Source organism: Leptidea sinapis, chromosome 1, assembly GCF_905404315.1.
Source record: "Leptidea sinapis chromosome 1, ilLepSina1.1, whole genome shotgun sequence".
NCBI classification, from domain to species: domain Eukaryota; kingdom Metazoa; phylum Arthropoda; class Insecta; order Lepidoptera; family Pieridae; genus Leptidea; species Leptidea sinapis.
Window position 1 is genome coordinate 33,326,757 of NC_066265.1, and position 25,508 is coordinate 33,352,264.

The following is a 25,508-nucleotide window of genomic DNA, read 5'->3' on the forward strand; positions in this document are numbered from 1 at the left end:
ATTGTTTATATTATCATGAGGTAAACCAATTGCCCGTTTGTATACAGGGGTATTATAGGGATAATAAAAAAAAAACTATAACTGTTGTAAATTGAAAGTTGAATTTTATTAACGTAGGTTTTTTTTAATGTTCTTTTGCGTTGGAATTCTATGCTAAGTATAAGAATAAAGATTATTCATATAGATGATTACTGTAAAATATATTATTTTATCTACACCGATGCTTTAAATTCTCTATTAAAGATTTTTAAACAGTTAGCTTATTGCCAACATTAAAACACCCAATGTTCTAATAACCATTACATCATCCAAACGAGTGTTGTAATGTTGTACTGAATTTCATAACAACACTCCTATTTTTTTTTTCAATCCCTTCATGCTCAAAGAGTTTGAACAGACAGCCACATTCTTATTGCACGATGCGTGGTATCTGTATGAATTTCAAAAAAAGAACATTTTCGTTTACGCGCGTTCCACACAACCAGAACGTCGCGCGCCGTAAAAAAAAGGAGGTTATTCGAATCCCCGCCATTTTTCTTCGATATTTTTATTATTTTGTTTACAAAACATGAGCGATTCATATTAAACGCTGCGAAAGAACATACTATTCAAGTGAATTTTAATTATTGCACTATACAAACTGTAAATAACTACTAAAATAAATAATTTTTTCATTAATACTTAGTTTATTTGTATATAATCAGTAAGGGATGATATTAAGTTACTACTACAACTAACTGTTTCAGAATCATTTAGAGGATTCATATTATGGGTGTAGATAAAGTCTTGTATGCAACTGTTGATAATTAGTTATTAAAACACTCATGTGATACTATTATCACACTCGGCTTCGCCTTATTACACAACAGTTGCATAAATAACTATTACCTGATGCTAAGATATTGTCATCATCGCACTCTTTCAATATCAGAGGAATAACAGCAGAGTTAATGAAATTTGAAACTGAATTTACGATGAAAATTATCCAACTGATATTGAACCGTTTGATCTTAAAGAGGTGATGTTATGGGGTGCTGAGTTATAATGTAGGAATTACTTACTTTGTTTGATAATACTTACTTTGGATGTTCCATTTCTACTTCCATGACAATTTCACGTGGAAGCTCAAAGAATTCTGGGTCACGACCATCGGCAGATAGCACTAGAGGTAGGATGTCCCAAGGAGTACCAGAAGGCTTCCAGCCTAATTGAATACACACCTGGAACAGAGCTCATTACTTAGAAATGATCAGCAAATTATGATACTATCAACGATTTTCCGCTACATTTGTTTTGTTTGTGTCCATAATATATGCGACATTGTATACGATTGTATACAATATTGCATATATCAGCTATCGGAGACTTAAGAAACGATAGTGAATACAAAAAATTATGAAACGTTCGATAGGCTTAAAACACGTTTTGACTAATAAATGTTCTAATCTATTCTGTTCACCTACTGTGGCTTTTGCTTGTGTGGGACCAAGCTAAGAGTATTTTTTTTTCGAATTTTTAATGGTAGTGACTGGTTATAAAGATTGAAACAATTTTTTTTTCTTATTTTATACTTGCTATTATGTACATGCTGTTAGACTATAACTAACACACAGAAATATAATTACTTAAATTATTAAATATTTAGTGATATTTACAACTTAATTTTATTATTTTTAATATATTTAGACAAAATATTGACAAAAGAAAGAAAAATTAGGGAGATGAGACTTATAACGGAAGTTCGCATGGCATTTGAAGAATTTGTTCACTTTCCCTCTTCCAGGCCGCCATCACAAAGGGAATTGTCTCTAACTAGATAGCTAAGATTAGCTACAAATACTCTTATATTGGTATATAACTTCGATAGATAAGCATTTTAATACGAATAAGGCGGTTATATATTTATATAGCTATATATGTTTTCGCTTATATTAATTATAAATTTGATACAACACGACTTGTCGTATTTAACACACGTGTGATCACACATTAGTATCTTAGAAATATACGAATAATATTAATCAGGTGTCTTTTAATGCAATTGTATTGTATCCATCTGTTTGTCATTTCCTAAGCGACTTTAGTGAATAACAAGACAATCACATTGAAACATAATGAAACAATAGCGGAGTTGTAACTAATTGGGTTTTTCTAGCGACTTACGTGGGAGGAGTTCGTAAGTAATAATTCGTAAGCAATAAATCATGTGGAATGTGTTAAGATACAAAAGGTAATTATTAAATCACAAACAAACAATACCATTTTTATATAAAATTATGATTAAAACATATATTACAATATTTTATGGCTTGGACACATTAGATATTATGTTATTTTCAGTATTGAAATAAAGGGAGACAGATTATTTAGAATATTAGTAGGTAATAGTGGTTACTATATGTATACGTGGTTTCTTAGGCACGAGGCCTATCCGAGTCAGGGATTATATTTACCCGTGATATTTTTAAAGAGAAAACTTTTTTCGGTGCACTGAACACTTCATTATGCAGATATTGTATCAGAATGTCACGCTCAGCAATATTCGGCTAAAGATAGCTGGGGTTAACCAAGGGAGCGCGCCCAGGAGGAGAAAAACAGAGATTTTAATATATAAGCAATTATAACTATATATATTGTAAGTGAGTTTGATGATTATAATACAAAATAAACTGTTGTTATACAGCGCTGTTCAGACAAGAGCAGTTCAGAGCAGGAGGCCCCATCGGTTTTAAAAATTTAATAGCAATAATGCATTGCGATAGAACGGTTCAAGACTAACTATAAACTTACCTCAGTAAACTCAACTTTGGATGGGTCGCCTATCACTGTCCCGTCGGGTTGGGTATAACCCGCGTAGCTGATTAACTGTGGATTCCATATTCTGTAGTCATGTTTTCCATCTGTACGTTGCGGGAATATAGTGATTGCAGATCTAACGGACGATACAAGATAAAGTTTAATAGAAGTTATTGCACAAAGTTGGATTATTTGTGTGTAAGGCTTACTGAAAAGTAGCATTTATCCGAATGAGAATTGATAATATTACTTAACTACAATGGGATTGCAAATTCAAAAGACATTTTTTAAAATAAATAAAATCAGGCGTTATATTGCGGAAATTTATTGCTCTTTAAAATCTTATAAACTATCTTTAGTGTTAATTCTGATGTTGACCAAACATCCAAGGATAAACAACTACAGTAATTTTCTGGATAGCCAACGTGCCAACAAATATATTTTATGTAATGATGGACAAGAGTTTTTTTTTCTGTGCATCAAGGCAATGGCACGACAATATGAAAAATATAATAATTATATTATTACAACATTACACAATCATTATAATAAGTTCATAATTTATCGTTTATTTATCATTTAGCAGGAACTATGGCACAACACATCTTAATTTATTTACATATTTCTACAGTCAACGAAAACGAATCTGTAAACAGAGATGTATTTGAGTAGTTTGTTCTGTGACTGTTTGGTTTTTAATGACAATAATGCACGCCAGATAGATTATATTTATTTAATTTATTAAGTGTAACTAGTATGCCACTGTAAATTTAAAGTAAAATAAAATAGCGCATAGCAAATACACTTAGTGTGAAATGTAATATAGTTTCGAGCATCTCTTAGTTAATAATATAAACATTTATACTGCTCGGCTGAATAAAAATTGTTTCATCTATTTATAAAACTTTCAATATGTTACAAACTCAACTTAAAAGTCATAAAATGACATTATAGGTATTAATTTTCTCATTTCTGATTCCTTTTGATGTCAGTTAAAACACTACCACCGCTCCAGAAATAAATGGCGCACTGAGAGAGAAGAAACGGCGAAAGAAACTCTTCCAACTTTATTTTTTTTCTTTTTATTTTATTTAAAATATATACAATATTTTACTGTCATAATATAATATTTACTACACCAGGGTGGCCTTATAGAGTGTTTAGCATCTTGGATTACATTTCCTGTCAACTGAAACTAAAGTTCCTCAAGAAACGTTACTCATTTGAAATCCTTAGATGGTATCCATTATTAACAATTTGTTCAGCAAAGGATTGAACCCATATTATAATGAATAATAGAAAAAATATATAGCACTTCTTAATATTTTGTATAATAATACCCACAGACGATCCATATAGCCCAGTGGTTAGTGGCCCTGCCTACTAAGCTAGAGGTCCCAGGTTAGAATCCCGGTAGGTGCAAACATTTATATGATGAATATGGATGTTTGTTTCCGAGATGGATGCTTATATTATATATTTATGTATGTTTAAGCAAGAATATCGTAATATCGTTATCTTGTACCCTAGCACAGGCTATGCCTAGTTTGGGGCAAGATTTGTGGTAAAAGTGTGAAAAATCCATATTATAATAGAAAGTTTGATATTGATAACAATATTTATATTCGTTATACTAGGTATATGAAAACATCTTTAGATAATAATCACTACATTTACTAGCTCGATTGAAATTTGCACAACAATAAATCAGTATGCCCATACAAATGTGTTGGGAGCTAAATATAGATTTTATTACCTTATATTCCCCTTATTCGTTGCGTACTTTATGTGATTACAGAGAGCTTCAAACATTCCCCTAGCTGTTGTTACTTCTCGACAGTCAAATATCTGGAAACGTGTTACAAATTGAAGAGGTTTGACAAAGAGTAATTCAATCAAGTTAACTACACGACAGTTTGTAAGTATATCACGTTATGATAACACTTATTGTATTAAATAAAATTATACTAACGAATGCCGTTGGCCATGTGGCAACATTAAGTATATGCATAAAGAGCTCTTGTACCCGGAGTTGGATATTCCCTTATACTTTCTTTGATTAACGCGAGTGTTACACATTTAAATAACTTTTGAAAGGATTAAAACGTGTGTTATTGTAACTTTGTTTTTACGTTAAGCTTTGCGTAAAAGTTACATTGTTTTTTTAAGCTGCTCGATTTTTCGCGACCGTTTCAGTACACTGTCAGTAAATTTTTCCAAAAACCATCTGTCGTCAGCAAAAACCCCCTCCAAGGTAACAAATGGTGCTGAAAACGTGCTCTGAAAAGGTTACGAAACGTCGGGTTAGCTAGAATATAATAAAAACGTAATGTAAAAAACAGTTACAGTCACACGCGTGTTAATCCTTTAAAAGTGTTTTATTTTAATGGATATTCACTGTCAATCGTTGAAAGAACAAATTTTTATTACGTGAAAGAACGATAAACTATTTGCTAAATATAGCATGATGATAAGTTTGCTCACAGAAGCGTTGCTAGGTTTAGGTGAGGTGATATTTTTGAAAAGCTTCTATTGGGAAATATTGGCATACAAGTAGTTTACAGTGCAGTTTTAAAGTAATGTTCTTTCTAATAGAACAAAATTGTGAAAAATATTTTGCATTGCATCAAATTACTAAATTCAACAAAATACCGGCAATCTTCTTGTGTTTCTTTTGGTTTTGCAAAAGAGTAAAGGCAGCACTGATCCCTTACCATAACCCCACTAAAATAATTATAATAATTTCACTCTGTTGTTCCTTTTAAATACAAAACAATATGAAGGTTGCAAAGTTGTGTAAGCCCTTATGTTTGTTAAAAGTTTAAGTTTGTGGTTACACGCCAAAGGTCTGCTCAGATTAAGACCTTTTTGCTTGTTTTTTTTTTTTTATTTAGCTTAATATACGATTCTTACTTGGAGTTTTTTCCATTGTATTCTACCAATACATCGCGCTGCGTTTCTCCACGCAAGTTTAGCTCCAAATACTAGTTCTGCAGTCTTCAATTGATAAGTTTGGCTTCGATGTAACTCTTTCTCTATCTCTTGAACTCTCTTCATATGAGCATCGGAATTTTCTCTGTGAATTTATGTAATCCTGTTATTTCTAATAATTTAAGCTTTTGCATTGCGTTTTATTTATTTATTTATTTATTTGGGCAACTACCAAATTATACTCTTTATATGCTTAAATTTAAATTATAATAATAATATGGATAAGAGTTAATTCACTTATAAGCTACCACAGCATTCATAATTTATACTACGTTTATAAGTAATTTTAACAATTTAAAAACCAAAATCTATTGTAATATATAATAGAAAAATAAAAATGAAATATGAAAATAAGGTTTCTAAGCCACGTGTGTAAATTAAGTATTTTCTTTTTATATTGAGCAAGCGGAATGAATAAATCAATGTTCTGCGATTAGGCCAGTGAGTTATATGGCCTACAGAGCCTAGAAATAGTTGCATTTTGACCCAGATTAGTCCTAGATTGTGGTACTACAAACAACGAATAGGCATTTTTTCTTATTAATTTTGGAGGAACGTTTATTTTGAATTTTGATTGCAAGTACCGAAAATCTATTTTTCCGCTAAAATATTGTATAAAAACAAAAGATCTAACATTATCCTTCTATGCCAGTGGGATCACACCGTAATGTTTTAGCCTTCTTTGGCAGCTTGAGAGCTGTTTCGCTAAGAAGTCATTATAAGATATATGATACATAAAGCGTCTTTGCACACTCTCAATACGCTTAATAAATATATCATACTGTGGACTCCAAACTACGCTGCAGTATTCTAAGATGGACCGTTTCTAAAGAGTTAAATAATGTGTATGTAATGTATGTATGTTTTTAGATAATATATCTGGTGGATTCAAAATTAAAGAGTAAATGTCTTAAATAATGCAACAACTCTGAAATTGGTAAAAAGTTTGAGATTTTAATAATATTTCTGTTGTTACCTTCTAATTGAACAAAAGTATTGTGTTATAAATGTTTGTGCATCTTTGAATACTTCGTCTGTGTTTCGTAGCGTGTTGCCCCGACCTGGTATATCCATGATACTTCCTTGACAGATCTTCTCTGAACATTTTGTGTTCTGTGGAAATAATAAGGAATATTAGTTATAGATTCACAAACATCGTAAATATTGATAAAGTTAACATTAATAATAAGTTAATTAGGATTACTTAGTTATTATATAAGGTGACGCGCGAAAAGTAATGGCGTTTTGTAATACGATTATGCCTTGGTTGGTTTGTATTGCGTTGTATTTTAGATCTATTGTCTCAATAATAGGCAGGATACTTAATATCTAGTTATCACCTGCACGTTCTATAAAAAAATCTCATATGAATTCACCATTAGATGATCCCTTCGTTTGTATATTTTATGGCAGAGAAAAAGCAACCTCCAGATGTACCTATTTGACAAAATCGCTATAACTTCAACTGATCATAAAATTTTAGAGAAATGTTTGTTTCCAATTTTTGCGTAGAATCAAAATAAATTAGATTTAAGTGTCAGCAACTTGAAACATAATAAATTAGTACGTTCTATCGATGAAGTAAAATGTATTCAGTTTATTTCTTGAACGAAGCTAAATACATCATAGTTCAACTTAAACACAAATAGGCGCCGTTGTGGTACCCATAAACTAGCCGGCATCCTGTGCAAAGGAGCCTCCCACTGGTAAAGTTGGGTTCTGTACTGATGAATATCATTTTACATTACTTCTTTATCCAAATGCTATGAGTTTTTTGAATGTTTATTTTTGACTTTTCCGATTCGACACGTGTTATGCCTCTATACAAGGCATGTCCATCTCTCGCCGAATTCTGAAACGAGACTATTAGAGTGCATTCGCACTACGTGCGATCCGAATCCGATCCGTACCCGAGAAAAAACGTCCCGAAGTAGTCGTAGAAATAGTTCTACTGTAGTTTACGTACTAGATCCGGCTTTCGTCATTCGATTTCTTCACGTCATACCTATAAATTGTTCTACGACTACACTGGACCGTGTTTTCACGGGTACGAATGGGATTCGGATCGGACGTAGTGCGAAAGCAATCTAACACAGTTGACTGAACCACACATTTTGGACCAGACATTGAAGCTTGTTCAATTTGATGTATAATTTTGCCTTTTCAGCTATACTTCCCGATTTAAGTAAATTTATTAAATAATTATTAATTATATCTTAAATACTCAAGAAAAATTGATAACATTTGGATATTTATGGATTTCCGCTAATAACACATAATCCTTTATTTTTGTTATTTTTTATTTTTTGCACAAAAACAATGTACCATATAATTATAGATTGCTGCCTGATAGACAATTTTATTTGATTGTCTATGTACTTAGCCGTTTTTTTTAATTTTAACTAACATTATAATTATACTCATATTTCAGTATATCCATGTCATGTAACAATACAAGACGACAAAATGTTAAGTTACTGCTTTATGTAACTCGTAACCCAAAACAGATTTTATTATCGATGCGGAACTCGTACCCGCCGCGACCTCTCGCGTTCCGTGCGAGCGAACGTGAGAATTTGCAGGTTCGGTCATAAATTTTTGTTCCAGATTCTTTCATTGATTTTTCGTCCTTATAATAATAATAATAATCAGCAACACAACAACACCTTTACATCAATATATAATACTGAATAATAAATCGTATGTTTATTTATTAATAATTATATCCTAGTGATGCTTGTTTTGCACACCGTAACAAAGTGACGATGTGAACAGCTTTAACAGGGAGCTTTTGAGAGTGTTTTTCATTGCATATAGTAGTTTTTCAAACATTAAGATAATATTAATTTAAATAGCATCTTGTAAATAATCCTTCCACTAGTTGGTAAATCTATCATGGTTGCTATCTTTAAGATATAGGTCGGATTCAATTTAACGGAAAAGATAGCAAATCCTTACCTGATAACATTCCATTAGGAATGAAGCGAGCGCCGTCAGGCTATTTAAATTATAAATTTGATTGTATTGAAATTGTATTATTAATGCATGGATGAGACGAGCAGGACATTCAGCTGCTCAGTAATTGATACGCCCTGCCCATTAAAAAGCAGTGCCGTTCAGAATTATTGAAACACACAAAGTCTGAGTGGCACCACAATTGCGCTCGTCACCTTCAGAGATAAGATGTTAGGTCTCATTCGCCCAGTAATTTCACTAGCTACCGCGCCCTTCAGACCGAAACACTGTAATGTTTACACATTACTGCTTCACGGGTGCAGATTCATTCTTCAGATGCTAGCTGAGTTTCGTGCACCCGTTCTTTTCAAGTCGGAGACACTCATTTCCGAATGGGTGATAGTTTGTGATTATCAATAAATGATATCATATCCTATTTTGAATAAAAATATTTGACTTTGAATCACTATAAAAGGAGGAAGAGATTTTAGAGCATTTCATTATAAAACAGTGAACAGAGATTTTCACGAAGGAAAATGTAATAAACTTTTATAAACAATTTCATTGCACAGACTTAAGAGCTACGCTTAAATTATTTACATAGTAAGTAGTTAGTGTAAGGTACTTAGGTGCTTTTCAGTTTGTTTGAATATTTGCAGACCGTGGTATGCCTTTGAGATAGTCATCTATACCACGATGTATTACGGAAATTGTGTACACATCCGCATTACATTTTCAAAAGCAAATTACTTCTACAAATTAAAAGTTCTATATTAACCTTATGTCAGGGAAAATGTTTTTAGGATGACTAAATTAATCAAAATATTTTGTGTTAATGATTTTTTATGAGTATCGTACGTATACAGAAATTGGGATAATTATTATAATATATATATATATTTGTTATTTGTTACTTATAATTCTTTTAACCTATAGCCAATGACGATCTATACAAAGAACGTCATTGCCTATTGCCTCTGTATATAGTCTTGATAATATTATTTATATACATAGGCCATTAACAAATTTCCTAAAAACTGTAGTAATCCTAATGCTAAATACCAGGAACAAACTTTAACTTGTTATGCCTACGACTCGGGTAAGACGACTTAGTAAGTCTTTTATTGGGCGATTTTACAACATGCTCCGAGAATGTTTACAAAATAAATGTGTTACGAAATTCATAAGAATTGTAATTGTATGTATGGTAAAGATTGCTATATGATAAATAACTTTCTGGATGATACCACAAATTGGGAATGGAGCGACCGCCCTCAGGCTATTTAATAATGAAATCATCAAAAAATAAATATTACACAAGCAACGTAAAATGTTATTCTAAACTATAGGTACCAATTGTTTTCATGGAAGAGGAGAATAAACGAGCGGACGGGTCCCTGATGTAAGGAAGTTGCAAGAGCCAAAAGCAGAGGAATCATAGTATCATTGCAGGTCTTTTAGAAAAGAACACTCGTTTTTTCAAGGGTTGGTATCGTCCTGGAAACATCGCACAAGGAAGCTCATTCCACAGCTTGGTTGTATGTGGAAGAAAGTTCCTTGAAAATCGCACTGTGGAGGAACGCAACACATCCAGATGGTGAAGATGAATGACATCCTAATTTGTGGCGATTCAAGCGAAGATGGCATTTGGAGGTACGAATCAGGTCAAACAGCGGAATCTCTTCAGAACACTCCCCCTGATAAATGCGGTAGAAGAGACACAATAAAGCGATATCTCTACGCAAAGCCAAGTGATCTAGCCGTATGATATAGAAAGTCGCTGAAAGTGACCGCACGCCAAATTCTTTTTCCTCAGTATATTATCAACTCTTTGATGAACCCTTATAATACTATATTGCTAAACATTTCTAACGATATCAATCTCGGCTTAAAAATATTGAGCTTTATGTCAATATTAAGTTAGTGTATTACAGTGCAAATATAGACGACTCAAGTGTTTCAGTTTTAAAAGCAACTTCGTGGTTTTGTTGCATTAACTTGGCAAACAACAAATAGATTTTATACTTCACCTTTTGTTCGTGTTTGATCAACTGTGTGGAACTTGTGTCTGCGACTAAAACGTGGGGCACTCAGAGGTTTGTTAAGATCTAATAATAAGTATGCTCTATGATTTTTTCCTATACTAATTGTTTAGGGTTTTTTTTAAATTTGCCCACTTGGATTTTATTTTTGTTGCTATTGCAATACACACTGTCTCTATAAATTCGTCTATCTACAGTCTACACTATTGAACATTATGAAATACATAGACGGTCAAACACACATGATTCTTTGTTTATAAAATTTTTGATGGTAAATCTTACTACAAGTTAAAAAAAAAAAACAACCTTTCGTTCAAATTATGTGAAATAGAAGTGAACATAAATGAAAAAGAACAATGACACGCATGTGGTTAATTATGTTATCAAACATACAATGCTTATGTATTCTGGCTAACATTTAATTATTTATTTTTGTATTTCATAAAATCTTCAGCACATTACACCAGTTTTTTTTCAGGTTATAATATAATACAAAATATTTACCAACAGAAATTAACGAAACGATAGATTATCTAATCGTTCACAGAGCTCGTGGCCTCATCTGAGTATAAGAAGAAGAATGTAATTATTACCATAGACATAGAATATACTACCTTATAGACAACCTGACAACTCGATGATGTGTGACCTCTATAGATTTGTCGATGGCTTAATATTCAAAATACAAAGCCACAAATTATAACATCTGTTATATTCTGTTCAATCTCTTCTAAGTTCTATCAAATAAATGAAGAAAAACATATACACATAAGTATTTCCCATACGATGAAGACACGATTGATATTTTCTAATAGCCTCTTCCTACTAGCCACTTTTGAGACTGAATTTGATATGAAGTACATAATGTTAGGTTCTGTTAAATAGGAAAATGTAGCAAGTCGCTATATACATATTCAAATATACGAAAACCTAACTCGAAACAAAACATACATTACATACATATAATCTTATGAATGTTTGCCTACCGAGAATTAAACTAGAGTGGCTTAGCTCAGAGATCAGGGTCACCACTAAGCTATGAGCTTGGCTACGATGCTTACTCTTTTAAACTACTACCATTTCTAATTAAACACCATTTAACTAATCTTTGGTAATAACTTTTCTACTAATAAAATAATTTTATAACCATCCAAGTTCAATATTTCTTTCTTTAATTAAATAATTTGGTTTTCTTTATTCTTCTCTTCCATAAAAAAGAAGATTCACGTGAGATAGCCGTTTTTATTAAATATTCGTGTTAAACTATTATGATAAATTACTTAAGAATATTCTGTAATTTTTCATAATACACTTAATTTAGAACATACATCATAAAATATTACAATATTACTTCTACAATTATTTTTACTAAGGTACAAAATTAGGTAAGTATGCTTAGGTATAAAATATTTTTGCAAAAGCTGTTGTTGAATTTGAGCTATGATATCGAAATCAATAACTTATTATTGAAATTGATCATGTGCTAATTAATAGGAAGATAAATAGTTGAGAAATTATTGACAATACTATTGTTTTGATTAAAGATTTGCCAACTAACGAAGACCAAGACTTTTCTCATTGTGTTTCGTTTACGAAATCAAACGTCAACAATTAGTTAATGAAGGACAGAGGCGAATCTAAACAAAACTCTAAATTAAACGTAAAACGTTGTACAAGAAAATAAACATTATATCATACAAGAAACAATAATACATTAGCATGGGGCAGTGGGTTTCAACTCGTTTATGCTTGCTTATTTAATTTAGCTATGTTTTTTCAGGTAATCAAAGATATTGTTTATTATGAGCAATCTAAGTCTTAAAGCAAATAAACAATGTTTAAACACTGGATCGACGGACATTATTTTTTTTATTACTGCGTTCAATCTTCGTAGACTAAAATCATATGTGTTCTGCGGTCTTCAAGGAGGGGATTTTTTGTACGATATAGCAACAATTTGTTATGCTGTTTTATTAGGTTACGCTTGGGCACATCCGTTGGACTGCTAGTTCATTTGGGTGACAAGACCGTTACTGGTTGTGTTTCTCCGTGGTGTGAAGTGGTGTTGGTGTATTGCAATGTTATTTTTGAATATTTGAGCATTGATTATCGTACTATAATAATATATTCTTTTTTATTGTCATACACAACAGGCGCTGGTGCATCGGGATCTTCAGTTTAACCGGAAGACGTCCACTGCTAGAAAAAGGCCTCCCCAAAAGATCTACACAACCATCGGTCCTGTGTTGCCCTCATCCAACCTATTCCGGCAATCTTGACCAGAGCATCCGTCCATATTTTAGCCTACCAACACAGTAAGTGGTCCATCTTCCGATACGTGGTCGCTTTTTGAGGACTTTACTGCCCTAACGGCCATCTGTCAATTGAGCTGTGCCCAGCCACTGCCCCTTAAGTTTCGCAACGATGTGGGCTATGTCAGTGACTGGTTCTCCTACGGATCTCCTCATTTCTGAATCGATCTCACAGGGATACTCCAAGAACAGCCTTCCTTATTGCCTTCTGAGCGACCACGAGGTTCATCATAAGGCTCATAGCTAGCGACCGTTGGTGGTAGCATATTTTCCGAACCCGGGGCTTTGTCGCCACGATCGCCACGATTGGCACCCACAGGAGGAGTTGGTGTGATGCTATTCTGGTACGACACAGCACGCATCGGAATATTTGAGTACAAAACCGAGGAGGTATCTCTTTACCCCTGTTATTATACACGACCAGGCCTCGCGCCAGTTTCTACTTCTCGTCAATGTCCTCTATTTCCTCTACTGGTAAAAAAGTAACAAACCAAGTGTCATGACGTCTGTACAAAATTAATACTCTCTAATTTACCTATTTTTGAAAAAAATCTTGTGATAAAAATTTTTGTTGTACTGAACTTATTTGACTTTTTCCTAGCGAATTTTACGGGATCTACCCCTGGTCTGGGAACGAAGTTATTCCCTTGACACAATGTTTACACAAGTCAGCAGTACCGAGAGTTAACTATCGGACAAGTTCTGTTAAATGGCGATTGAGTTTAATGATAAATAGATTAAAAACAGTTCTTAGAATATAAAGAATATATGTAAGAAATTGCAAAACTACTTATTTATTTCGAATGTTTTTTCTTTTCTTTTGATAAATAATCAAACTGTGAGATATGCTTTTAAAAATTCTACTGAATTCATTAAGTGTATCTGAATAATAAGAATTGTTCACGTATTTTTATTTTTATAAATTAAATGCAGGATGCGATGTTGTTTTAGAAATATAAGTTCTTTTACTGAAAATTTTGTGAACGAGCGAGCATAAAGTGATCACCGCCATACACTCTCTTGCAGCAATAAACGCGTTGCCAGCCTAGGTCATTACTTTTTATTCAAAAAAGGAGGAGGTTCTCAATTCGTCGATATGTTTTTTTTTATGTTTGTTACATTTTTTTTAACGTCAAAACTTTGGACTGGGTGAACCGATTTTGATAATTCTTTTTTTATTTGAAACCATGAGAAAACCATAAAAATCTGTAATTTGCTATAAGTATGTGCGCGACAATTTACGAATAACTAAATAACGCGTTAACTGATTTCGATAATTTTTCATTGGAAAAAATATACTTCAAAAGAGGTTTGCTGAGAGTTTGGTTAGGTTCTGACTATAGGATCCATGACAAAATTACGTAACTCTTCAATTCTTAGGATCAAATTAACGATACAAGCACGTCTTCATTTGCCGCTTGAACGCAGCCCATGAGATGATTGGCTTCTGCGTTAGTGTGGTAATTAACCCGGACGAGTGCTGACGACAAAAGACGGCACCGTGTTTCTCCCACTTCTAAAAAGTCATTAGTCGCCTTTTACGACACCCATGGGCCTGGGACTCCCCTATTCTTTTTACGCCCCGGGGAAAGTACAGAGCTCTGCCGGATAATTGGCAATGGCACAGCCGTGAAGCAGTAATGTGTAAACATTATTGTGTTTCGGTCTGAAGCGCCGAAGCTAGTGAAATTACTACGCAATTGAGACTTAACATCTTATGTCTCAAGGCGACTAGCGATATTGTAGTGCCGCTCAGAAAATTTGAGATTTTTGTAGAATGCTGAGCGGCACTGCATTGTAATGGGTAGGGCGTATCAATTACCATAAGCTGAACGTCCAGCTCATCCCTTCCCTTATTTCCATAAAAAAACTTTATGCAAATAAAACATGTGACTGATATAACAATGATAATTGTAAGTAATATAATGGTATCCAACACAGAACAGTTTATGTCTTTTACCTGTTCTGTGGTATCCATTATGTAAATATCATTATTGATCTCTTTTGCATTAATTACTTTTAACTACCAACCGTATGTAGGTATATTAAGCGCTTAGTCTGAGCAATGTATAATATCACGTAAATGAAATATTTGTTGATAAATATTTTACGCTGTACTTACTGCTAATGTGTATTTGTTGTACATACAATATGTTATCACTTCAGTTGCATTAAGTGACATATCACGTGTGTCTGTCCGAGCAGGTAATCCATCTTTCTGTGTTCTATGGGTAATCCGATTATTGTCATAAAACTAATCACAATGCCCTACAGAATACAAATACCTTTCTTTCAATATGCTTTAAAATAGAATTTAATTAAATATTAAATTATTAAAATTAAATTTCGTTTATTTCAAAGATTACACATACATTTTTAGTGGTTGAGACTTCCCAGTAAGTTTTCTTAGGACACTTGTATTGGGAATATATCGAAACTTCCTTAGCAGATACATATTATTCAATAAACCATATAGAAATGAACAGAAATGATTAAAAACCAAATTTTACAACTAACGCAAATATATCGAAAACAAGTCTGATAACTGTGTGTGTGTGTGTAGCCAATAATTTAAAGCTTTTCTGCATAGATGTAAAGTCATAGGATATATATTTAGGTCACGATTTATTTTTTTATATAAGCACACTGATTGACAGCCAAAATGTTGTTCAGCAAAAGTAGTGCGAGCAGTGAGTTAATGTTTTAATTAGTTTTTACATAAAAACGGGAAAAAATTTTTGATTTTTTTTAAAAAAAAATAAATATATATACAGTACTTTAAACCACACATCGGAAATATAATAATTCATTTAAGAAAATTTACTTTTGAAAACAGTTTGTTATGTTTTAAAGTGATAACCCTCACGATTAATAACACAAATAAAACCGAAAACAAAATTATATGAACGATGCAGAACCCGCAACCTCTCGCGTTCCGTGCAAGCGCTCTTCCAACTGAGTCAACCGTTCGACTGACAAAGTTCGTGGCTACATCTACAGGATCTACTTTACAGTTGAGAACCTGCTCAACCCCAAATATTTGTATATTAAGAAATTGATTTGAGATGTCGCTATTTCAAATTTAAACAATTATTTTGATCATCCGCATCGTTTATAAACTTATGTTTTCAGTTTTATTTTTGTAAACAAAGTTATAAAGAAAAAAAATTGATGCAATAACTTTCCCACAGTGTCTTAATTATGTTCTAATTAATTCCTCACAAACCTAACTCTTAAAGAATTTTCTATCTAATATATAAAATTCTTATGTCCGCGACATGTTTGTAGTTTAACTCCTTCGAAACGGCTTGACCGATTCTCATGTAATTTTGAGTGCATATTGGGTAGGTCTGAGAATCGGACAACATCTATTTTTCATCCCACTAAATGTTAAGGGTGGTCCACACCAAATTTTTTTTTTAATTTTTTTTTAAATTTGTTTGATTATGAGTCAGCATTAAAAAATACATACAACTTCAAATTTTCACCCATCTACGATCAACAGTTACTTTTGTATCGCGATTTTAATATCGGCAATACAACGTTTGCTGGGTCAACTAGTACTTTATACATTTCATGGTTCCTACTACAATACGAGTAAAATACTTTTCTTCCTAGTCAATAAGTATTTGCTGTTTTTGATTTACCACGATAGTACAGGTATTATATAAAATAAGTATTAAAATGGAAATATCTTTAATTTCTACGACAAAACGTATGAAATATTTTCCTTCCTCGTCATTTTATCCACTTTGTATCTGATTTGCCACTTATATAATATAAGTACAGCAAATCTCCTAAAGTTCTTTACCGGTCATTTTGACATTATAGGAACATGTTTTTATTAATGGGAAAATGCTACGAATGTTTCCTCCTTATAAGTTTGAATAGCATCGCGTTACTTGTTAGTTAACTAACATATTTATTTATTTATTTATTTAAGATGTTCCAACAATAACTCAACTTAACATTAACAATTGATTTGCACTTGCATACTAAATCTAGGTTGGTTATTCTAATGAGGTACATTCAACATTTTAATTATGAAAAAATTAATTAACTTAGTAATAAATCTTAATTCTAGAAACTATACTTACAATATAAATAATTATAAAGTGGTAAGTGTGAAATTACAAAAAATAAAAGTAAGAATTAATAAATCATTAACAATCTAATACAAACTTTTATCTACCGTGGTCGTTATTTTTTCTAAAACTTTATTTCTAAATGACTTAAACGTGTCGTGAAAATGTCAACGTCATGATCGTTGATATCATTGAATGTTGTAGATATTCTATTATAACATATTGAAGGAAAGAGTATGCCTCAGACCTGCGGGATGGGAGAAGGGATGCTGGCTTCTATTTTTTATTAAAGTATCATACAATTCATTTTATTATTTAGCCTAAGGGCGATTGCTCCATATCCAATGTGTGGTATCCTTAAGAAAGTCATTTATGTAATAGTAACATTTACCACACATACGTTTTTAACAATTATTTTGTCATTTCGTAATACCTACATATTTTGTTTTATACTTCTTTTCATGTCGTAAAATTATCGCCTAGCAAAAGTCTTACTAACTCGACTTAGCGAGTAGTAGGCATGACAAGTATATATTAATATCACAAATATATTGTGATTAAACAGTTAATTTCTTAAAAATTTTCTCTTGATAATTCTTTAGGACATAGGTTAGATAAATGGGGCGAATAGCCCTCTTCTCCAACACAAAGATGGTATTGATATCGGCTGCATTGCCCCATAACAATATACGTCCATTGTTCGAAACTGCAAGTCTAGATTTATTTTATTTAGTTTTTTAATATATAACGAATAAGAGTGGATGCAGTTGAACACTGCTTAAAATTCTTCTTCTTCTTATTTTTGAGAATTATATACATATAGCTGAAACGTGAAACCCGCTTTCTAATTTTATTGGTATAAATTATCAAGACCCAAACCCATGTACTCACATGAAACTATACGCTAGGTTAATATAAATATAATTATGTCACAAGGCAAGGCCCTTTAAATATTCAGCCTCGTAGCTTTGCTATTGTCAAAGTGCCACGGGAATAAATTCATACACTGTAATCTAATGCAAACAAGCTAGAGTAAACATTATCATAGATAAGAACATAAACTTTATATGAACATCATACAATATTGATCATCACTTAATAGGAAAACCTTGTTTGTTAATTTTGATTTGATTTCCGCGTAATTTGGGGATTTTATGACGTTTGTAGATAACAAAATTTATTGCTTATGTTGATATTGCAAAAGAGCTGTAATAGTATCCTTTCGTGACGTTATTTGATAGTCTAGGTTCTTGAAAAACTTTTTTTTTATGGAATAAGAGGACAAACGAGCGTACGGGTCACCTGGTGTTAAGTGATCACCGCGAGGAATCACAAGAGCGTTGCGGGCCTTTAAGGAAGGTGTACGCGCTTTTTTTGAAGGTTTTATAGGTAATGTCGTATCGTCCCGGAAACACCGCACAAGGAAGCTCATTCCACAGCTTTGTAGTACGTGGAAGAAAGCTCCTTTAAAACCGCACTGTGGAGGACCGCCACACATGCAGATGGTGGGGATGATATCCTAATTTGTGGCGTGTCGTGCGAAGGTGGACTTCGGCGGCAGGAATCAGGTTGAACAGCTCTTCGGAACACTCCCCGTGATAAATGTGGTAGAAGACACACAATGAAGCGACGTCTCTACGCAACGCCAAGTGATCCAGCCGTTCACAGTGCACTGGGTCCCCGACAATTCGAGCTGCTCTGCGTTGCACGCGGTCAAATGGAAGCAATACTCCATGTGTGGCCGGACCTGCGCTTCGTAGAGCGCTTGAATATGGGCCGGCTTGAAGTATTGCCGTGCTCTATTGATGACGCCCAGCTTCTTCGAAGCCAATTTGGCTTTGCCCTCCAGATGGCCACGGAATTGACAATCGCACGAGATTAGAGACCCAGTATTCCGATACTAGGCGAGGCTTTAAGGGAAGTGTAATCGAAGAGCGGTGATACGACAAATGGGGTTTTTTTTAGTGGTAAACGCGCAAACTTGAGTCTTCTGGGGGTTAAATTAGCCAAGGTTCAATTTACCCCATTCCTCGACCTTCTCGAGAGAGGACTCGATAGAAGACACACGTTTCTCCCGGCACTGGTCGACGTTTTCCCGAGAGAGACCTGCATGGCCCGTGTATACGGCATCACCAGTGCTGTCGTCTGCATAGCAATGTATGTTGGAGGTGTCCAACATATCATTGATATGCAGAAGAAACAGCGTGGGAGATAGCACACAGCCTTGGGGCACTCCAGCGTTCACGGGCTTGGGATTCGAGCAAAAACCGTCGACAACGACTTGTATGCTGCGCCCAGTGAGGAAGCTCGAGGTCCACTTGCATAAGCTAAACTATGTGTCATGTTACGATATCTTGTGTTATGCAAAATTATTATATCTATTAGGAGTTTGCCGAAATGCAAAAGGAGAGTACTGAATTAAATGTGTTTGAAATTTATATCCCCTATTTTACATAATTAAGAAATGATGACAGAATTCGGATTGAATAATTCGGTAGTTATAGTCTAATTTAAACGCGCATCTCAAACTAAACGACACTCGAAAAATGCTCCAATAAGCAGCAAGAGGTCATTGTCATCATTCTAGTTGGAAAAGTAAAATCATATCAATCGAATCCGGTCGACGATGAAGGTTAAGAATTAGAAATTGGAATGATACGAATACTGTCCATCATCTTACATTAACGAAATTTAATAATGTGTGGGATCGTAACCGAATTTTAACATTACCTAAAAATCATTACTTAATAAACATTATTATTATACTCTGATTACATCAGATCGTTTGTCGTCACGATTATAATAAATCAACAAAATGCTTTTATAAATAATGTCAACTATACAAAATGAATTACATATGAGCCCCTGCGTGATGGGACAGGGACACATCGCCATTTTAGTGACGTAATAGTGACCTGTGACGTCAGGTTCAAACAGGCGCTGCAATAATCACCTAACAAAAGTACCGCTTGCAATCTGACAAACGCACGCTGATGTCAAGATTAAGTGCGTTACTTACGAAAACACTAGCCAATAAGAACAGTCATAATCGGCATTGAAAATAAAGTACAACTTGTGAATTCTCTAGATATCTAAACTTTCAAAAAGTAAGTAAAAATGATTTAGCAGTGAATTAAAAACAGGAGGTCTATTGAAAAGCCAAGAGATTTATTGCCATTGAACGGAAACCTGGAATGTGTTGCAGCTGCAGATTAAAATAAAAGCTTTTGGTTGTAACTTATCTATTTTGAGTTATGTTAGGAAATGGGACTTTTGTGTTTTGTAGTTAAGTATTCTATACAGTGGATATTATGACTTTTATACTTCCCTTGATTGTGCGATACTATTTTCCGATACTGCAGAGAGTCTATAAGTCTCTAGTATATTATGAAATGTTATAATATATGCAAATTATTATTTAAGGAAACGAAATATAGATTTTTACGTGCGTACACATATACTTTTTTTTAAATGAGACATTCTCAATATTTAAACTCGAGTAAATAACGTTGCTAACACCAAAAACCAATGTAGTTTATTTAATAGTTTTAAAATATAGGATAGGAGCATTAATTAACAATTAGTTAAATAGGAATATGTAAGTAATTATACACCTACAAAATAGCAGATTAAGTTAAGTAAAGCCAGAGAACTAATAATAAAAGTATCGCGACCTGATGGTGACGATAAAGATTTTAAATTCTTAAGCATATCAGGACACGCAGAATTTTTGCGAAAAAAGCTTTTATTTATGAGACATTGGTTGGTTATAATGTATTTTTAGAGCATGATTATAAAAAAAATAGACACGTTCCAATATCAATATATTCTCTCCAAATTTTTAGGAGCTAATTTAAATTGTGTCCTTAAAAATAAATCTGCGTCGGTAACATTTTTTCGCGATGATATTAATTTTATGATTTTAAATATCGTGTGAAACCGGAGGAATCGTATCGTAGACTTTATATTGCATTTAAAGATGAAGGTTCGTCTAAAGACATTGTGTGCCGCTGGTATAATGAGTTAAACCCCAGCCGACTAATTATCATTTATAAATAAGAAGTGGCCGCCCGAAAGTGAGAGATGATGCGCTAGTTGTAAAGCTATAGAAGAGGTTTCTGAAGCGGACTGGAAAAAGTGTATTAAATATTGGTTCAGATACTAGTAGAGAGTTCTTCGAAAAGATTTTCATTGAAGGGTTACCCATAAAATATCTTCTAATTTTCGTTAAATTTACTATATGTCCCACGTCCATTATGTATCCTATAGCATTATGACCAGCATATCCTATAGATATTGTCCTGCTTGTACCTTATTACAACAAGTTTACCAAACAGAGGAAAATTTAATTATGATTTATTATACGAGTAGTTAGATATTGTTAGATGAAATCAATTGAATAAAATAAATTAGCATAATTTTGTTATATTTTATAAAATAATCATTATTTACACTGAATCGGTTCTACTTACCGGGTCCAATGTCAAAAATTATTAAAATATCAAGAGTGAAAACCCAAGAAGACAAAAATGAAAAAGTTTAAAATCTAACTTTAAAATAACTGCCTGTGATGTAGAGACCCATAGTCTGAATTTCAGAGTTACGAAGTAGTACAGGGTCAATTGAAATTTTGTCTTTTTTATGTAGATACATTATAATATATACATAAAAAAATTATAGTAGTAGTAGGTTAGATAGATAATATTGTAGACTGTACATTGATCATGGATCACCTTTATTTTTTTGCATTGCATTGCAAATTACATACACATCCAGACTTCTATAATACGGACCTTGGATCAAATATTAATTTAGTTGGAGTACAACGTGATTAATAATACACACCAATATTTTGTTTTCTAGGTTTTTAGTGATCGTAGTTCTATCTCGTCGTGTACTAAACGTGCGATGGGTGTGAATTTGAGAGAAGCTCTTTTCACCTAATAAATCGTATGAAAATATTTTGATTTTGATACCAATTGCTTCAACAGAATAATATAATCTCGGCTTAATAAGCACAAAGTTTAAACGGGGCTATTCGTAACTTACGCTGCCTATATTTTTAAGCTCTTATAAAATTTGGAAACATACAACGCTGTTTTCTATTATCTTAATCACTTCCTAAAAATCATCAAAGTTGGATATTATTTAGGGTAAAATATGTTTCGCTTTTTATGTTCACAAGTGGTTAGTATACGTTCTGCAAAAAATACTGTTAAGAATGACAAAGTATAATTTTTACTAACTGTTGTTAACCTTGGTGACTTATGATAAACTTGTTACCAATGTTTCAATCAAAAGATATAGGAAATGTACTGTTGATAATAAATGCAAATAAAATATTTCTAATCGAGGTCAGAGTAGTCGATAGTACCGAGAAATCATTATAATAGTTGACGTAGCTATCAGACCATTTGCAGCAATCCCTGCATACAAAATATTATATTCTTTAAGACTCTTGACTTTTGACGAGAGCCTTTCCCAATACTTCCAATTCCAAAAAAAATATGCATTCGTTCTCTCTACATAAACCAACTGAACTCAAGACTTCCGCCTGAATAACTGTGACTAAATATAATTTACCTCAATATAATCAAACTTATAGATCATATTACACAGCATATCTGAAGCAAATCAACGAATCCCGAAGCTGTTTTGGTATTTAAATAAAAAATGGCACCGCTATGAAATAGTAATCTATTTTAATTAAACATTCCAACATATAATGACTGCCAACTTTTTATCGACGATGATTTTGGGAATCAAATCAAGCATGCAGTAATTACATCTACAAGACACGAAGTTCGCCTTAGACATTCTTATTGACTTACAGACACTATTTCCTGTATAAAGAAACGGTTTATTTTAAGCAACAATGGGCGAGCTTAATAAAAAATGGAACATCGTTTTGCTTAAGTCATTATACTTTACAAATCATCTGCGTACAGCCGGGAATTTCCCACATCCGGGTGTTTGAAATAATTGGTCACGCGACGTTTGTGTCCAAACTGATCATTATCTCTTCATCACGGATATAGATATTGTTGCCCCTGGCAACTGACAAATAAAGGAATGCTATTTGCGGTGCTTTTAAGTTGACGAAATTTTGGTACTGCACTTAAATATTTAGATACGAAATTATAAGCATACTAAGAACAAAACTCATAATCAAAGTGTTACAGGTTCAAGGCTTGGATAAAAATTTCAGTATATTGGATGAAGAATTCTTAAAATCAATGAGAATGGCAGTATATCTCGAGGATTCCTCTCAATATGGGGGTAGCACAAGGATCTATTCTTGGGCCGTTCCTTTTTCCAATTGACATGCGTTCACTAACTAAACCTTAAAAAAGAACAAAAGGAATTTTTGTCTCCGCAGGGCACTTCACTCCTATCCAGAGTGAAAAACAACAATGTTACATATCACGGAGTAAACAATGTTCTATCTAACATCGCGTACTGGTTTAGCGCTAATTACACAATATTCGTAAATATCAATAAAATTAAATATATAGAAGTAAAACATTAAATGTTAAAATATGGAGAGGTGGTAAAACCCCATATATGAAATCCTGTTTGGGACCCCATATTGAAGGAGAGGCTCATAGACTTAGCTTTGCAGCATTCACGCATTAAAATATTTGACATAAAAAAAGGTACGACTAGAATAGTTATTTTTATAGTATTATGCCCTATCGTATATTCTTATGGGACAATGCAACTGTTACTAATGCCACCTTTTTGCTGCAGAAGAGGGATATTCATGCTATTTATAAATAAACCTATGTCAAAGCATAAGCTAAAAATAATTATGAGTAATGATTGATAACAGAAATAACTTCACCTTGGGAATGAAACGACCGCCCTCAGGCTATTAATAAATAAATAATGTTAACTTAAATAAAACTCTATTCAAAAAAAAAGTCCACTGAGATTATTGCATCCATTCTTCTCAGGTCTGAAGCTTTTATTTTCTATTCTATATATACCAACACACCACACACACACACACTCACGCCTTGTTCCCGTCGGGGTAGGCAGAGACAACAAAACGCCACTTGCTTCTATCCTTACAAACTTCACGGACTTCCTCAACATTCATTACATTACGCCGGAACGGCGAGCATATATGAAGAGAGCGATAAATATATATCTTAATATATATAAATTACGTGACACGTTGTTTGTCCGCGATGGACTCCTAAACTAATGAACGGATTTTAATGGGGATTACTTCATGTAGTGCATTTGGTCAAACTTGAGAGATAGGATAGTTTTTATTTCGATTTGGGACCCATAATTATTTATATTTTCAATATTTGTTTTGTATGGACATATTTGAGATGAGAGAATTTAGTGACGCACGGTTTGACAGTTCCGCTGTGAAACAATTTCATTATAACAACACGAAGCATTTTTTACGAAATAATTCTTGATGTTTTGAAATATTATTGGCAATTTCCTATAAAACGGTATTTTTTATTACATACAGAACAACGTCTGTTGGGTCAGCTAGTATGTATATAAATCAATACAATTATTCTCTATTAATAATTTATGTTTAAGCTACAATGGGAGCTCATATAAAAAACTTATGTAAAAGACTAAGCTCTGCAGTATTTGCGATAAAAAAAATCAGGCAGCTGACAGCTTCAGCTACTTTCATAGTGTCATGTCCTACGGAATTATATTGTGGGGTAGGGCTACAGATATTAACAACATATTTATGCTGCAGAAAAGGGCAATTTGAGCAGTCTATAAAATGCGTTCAAGGGATTCATTGAGAGAAAAGGTTAGTGAAATTAATATTATGACATTAAACTGCCAGTACATATACTAAAATCTACTATACGCTGATAAACATAATATTAGCCAATTTAAAAAGAATTGTGATGTATATAATGTCAATACTCGAAACAAACATAAACTAGTATTACCGTCTACTAGGCTCCGTAAACTTGCTAATTCTTTTAAAGTGGACTGTGTTATATTTTATAATTAACTCCCAAATGACATTAAAATGTTAAATTATAATGTGAAAGATTATTTGAATGATAAAGATACTTGGATTTAATGTTTCTAAATTTTGTTAATGAATATTGTTATACCCATTTGAATGTTATATAACTTTTGTACTTAATTATGACTTACACTAAATAACTTATAAAGTTCTATAACGATAAAAATTTTTTGAATTTGTTGCCAGTTGAGGTAATCACCAGATGAGTTCCACGATGGGGGTCATCGATGTAACGCGTTACTTTTGGCTTGGGAATCTACCTAATTATTATAATTGTAACTTAAAAACCTTTGTTTATAAATTAGCA

The 25,508-nt window shown here is 33.0% G+C and overlaps 1 protein-coding gene across 2 annotated transcripts in view; it reads right to left on the reverse strand.

Moving 5' to 3' along the window:
* The window catches only part of LOC126966145 (nitric oxide synthase-like), a 57,794-nt gene that overhangs the window by 23,422 nt on the left and 8,864 nt on the right, over positions 1-25,508 (reverse strand). For both annotated transcript variants that reach the window (XM_050810090.1, XM_050810099.1), the window contains exons 2-6: positions 6,764-6,900; positions 5,710-5,872; positions 4,553-4,644; positions 2,791-2,932; positions 1,081-1,220 (exon numbers count right to left, since the gene is read on the reverse strand). In XM_050810090.1, the coding sequence (XP_050666047.1) occupies positions 1,081-1,220; positions 2,791-2,932; positions 4,553-4,644; positions 5,710-5,872; positions 6,764-6,900 (674 nt within the window). The remainder of the gene's footprint in view (positions 1-1,080; positions 1,221-2,790; positions 2,933-4,552; positions 4,645-5,709; positions 5,873-6,763; positions 6,901-25,508) is intronic.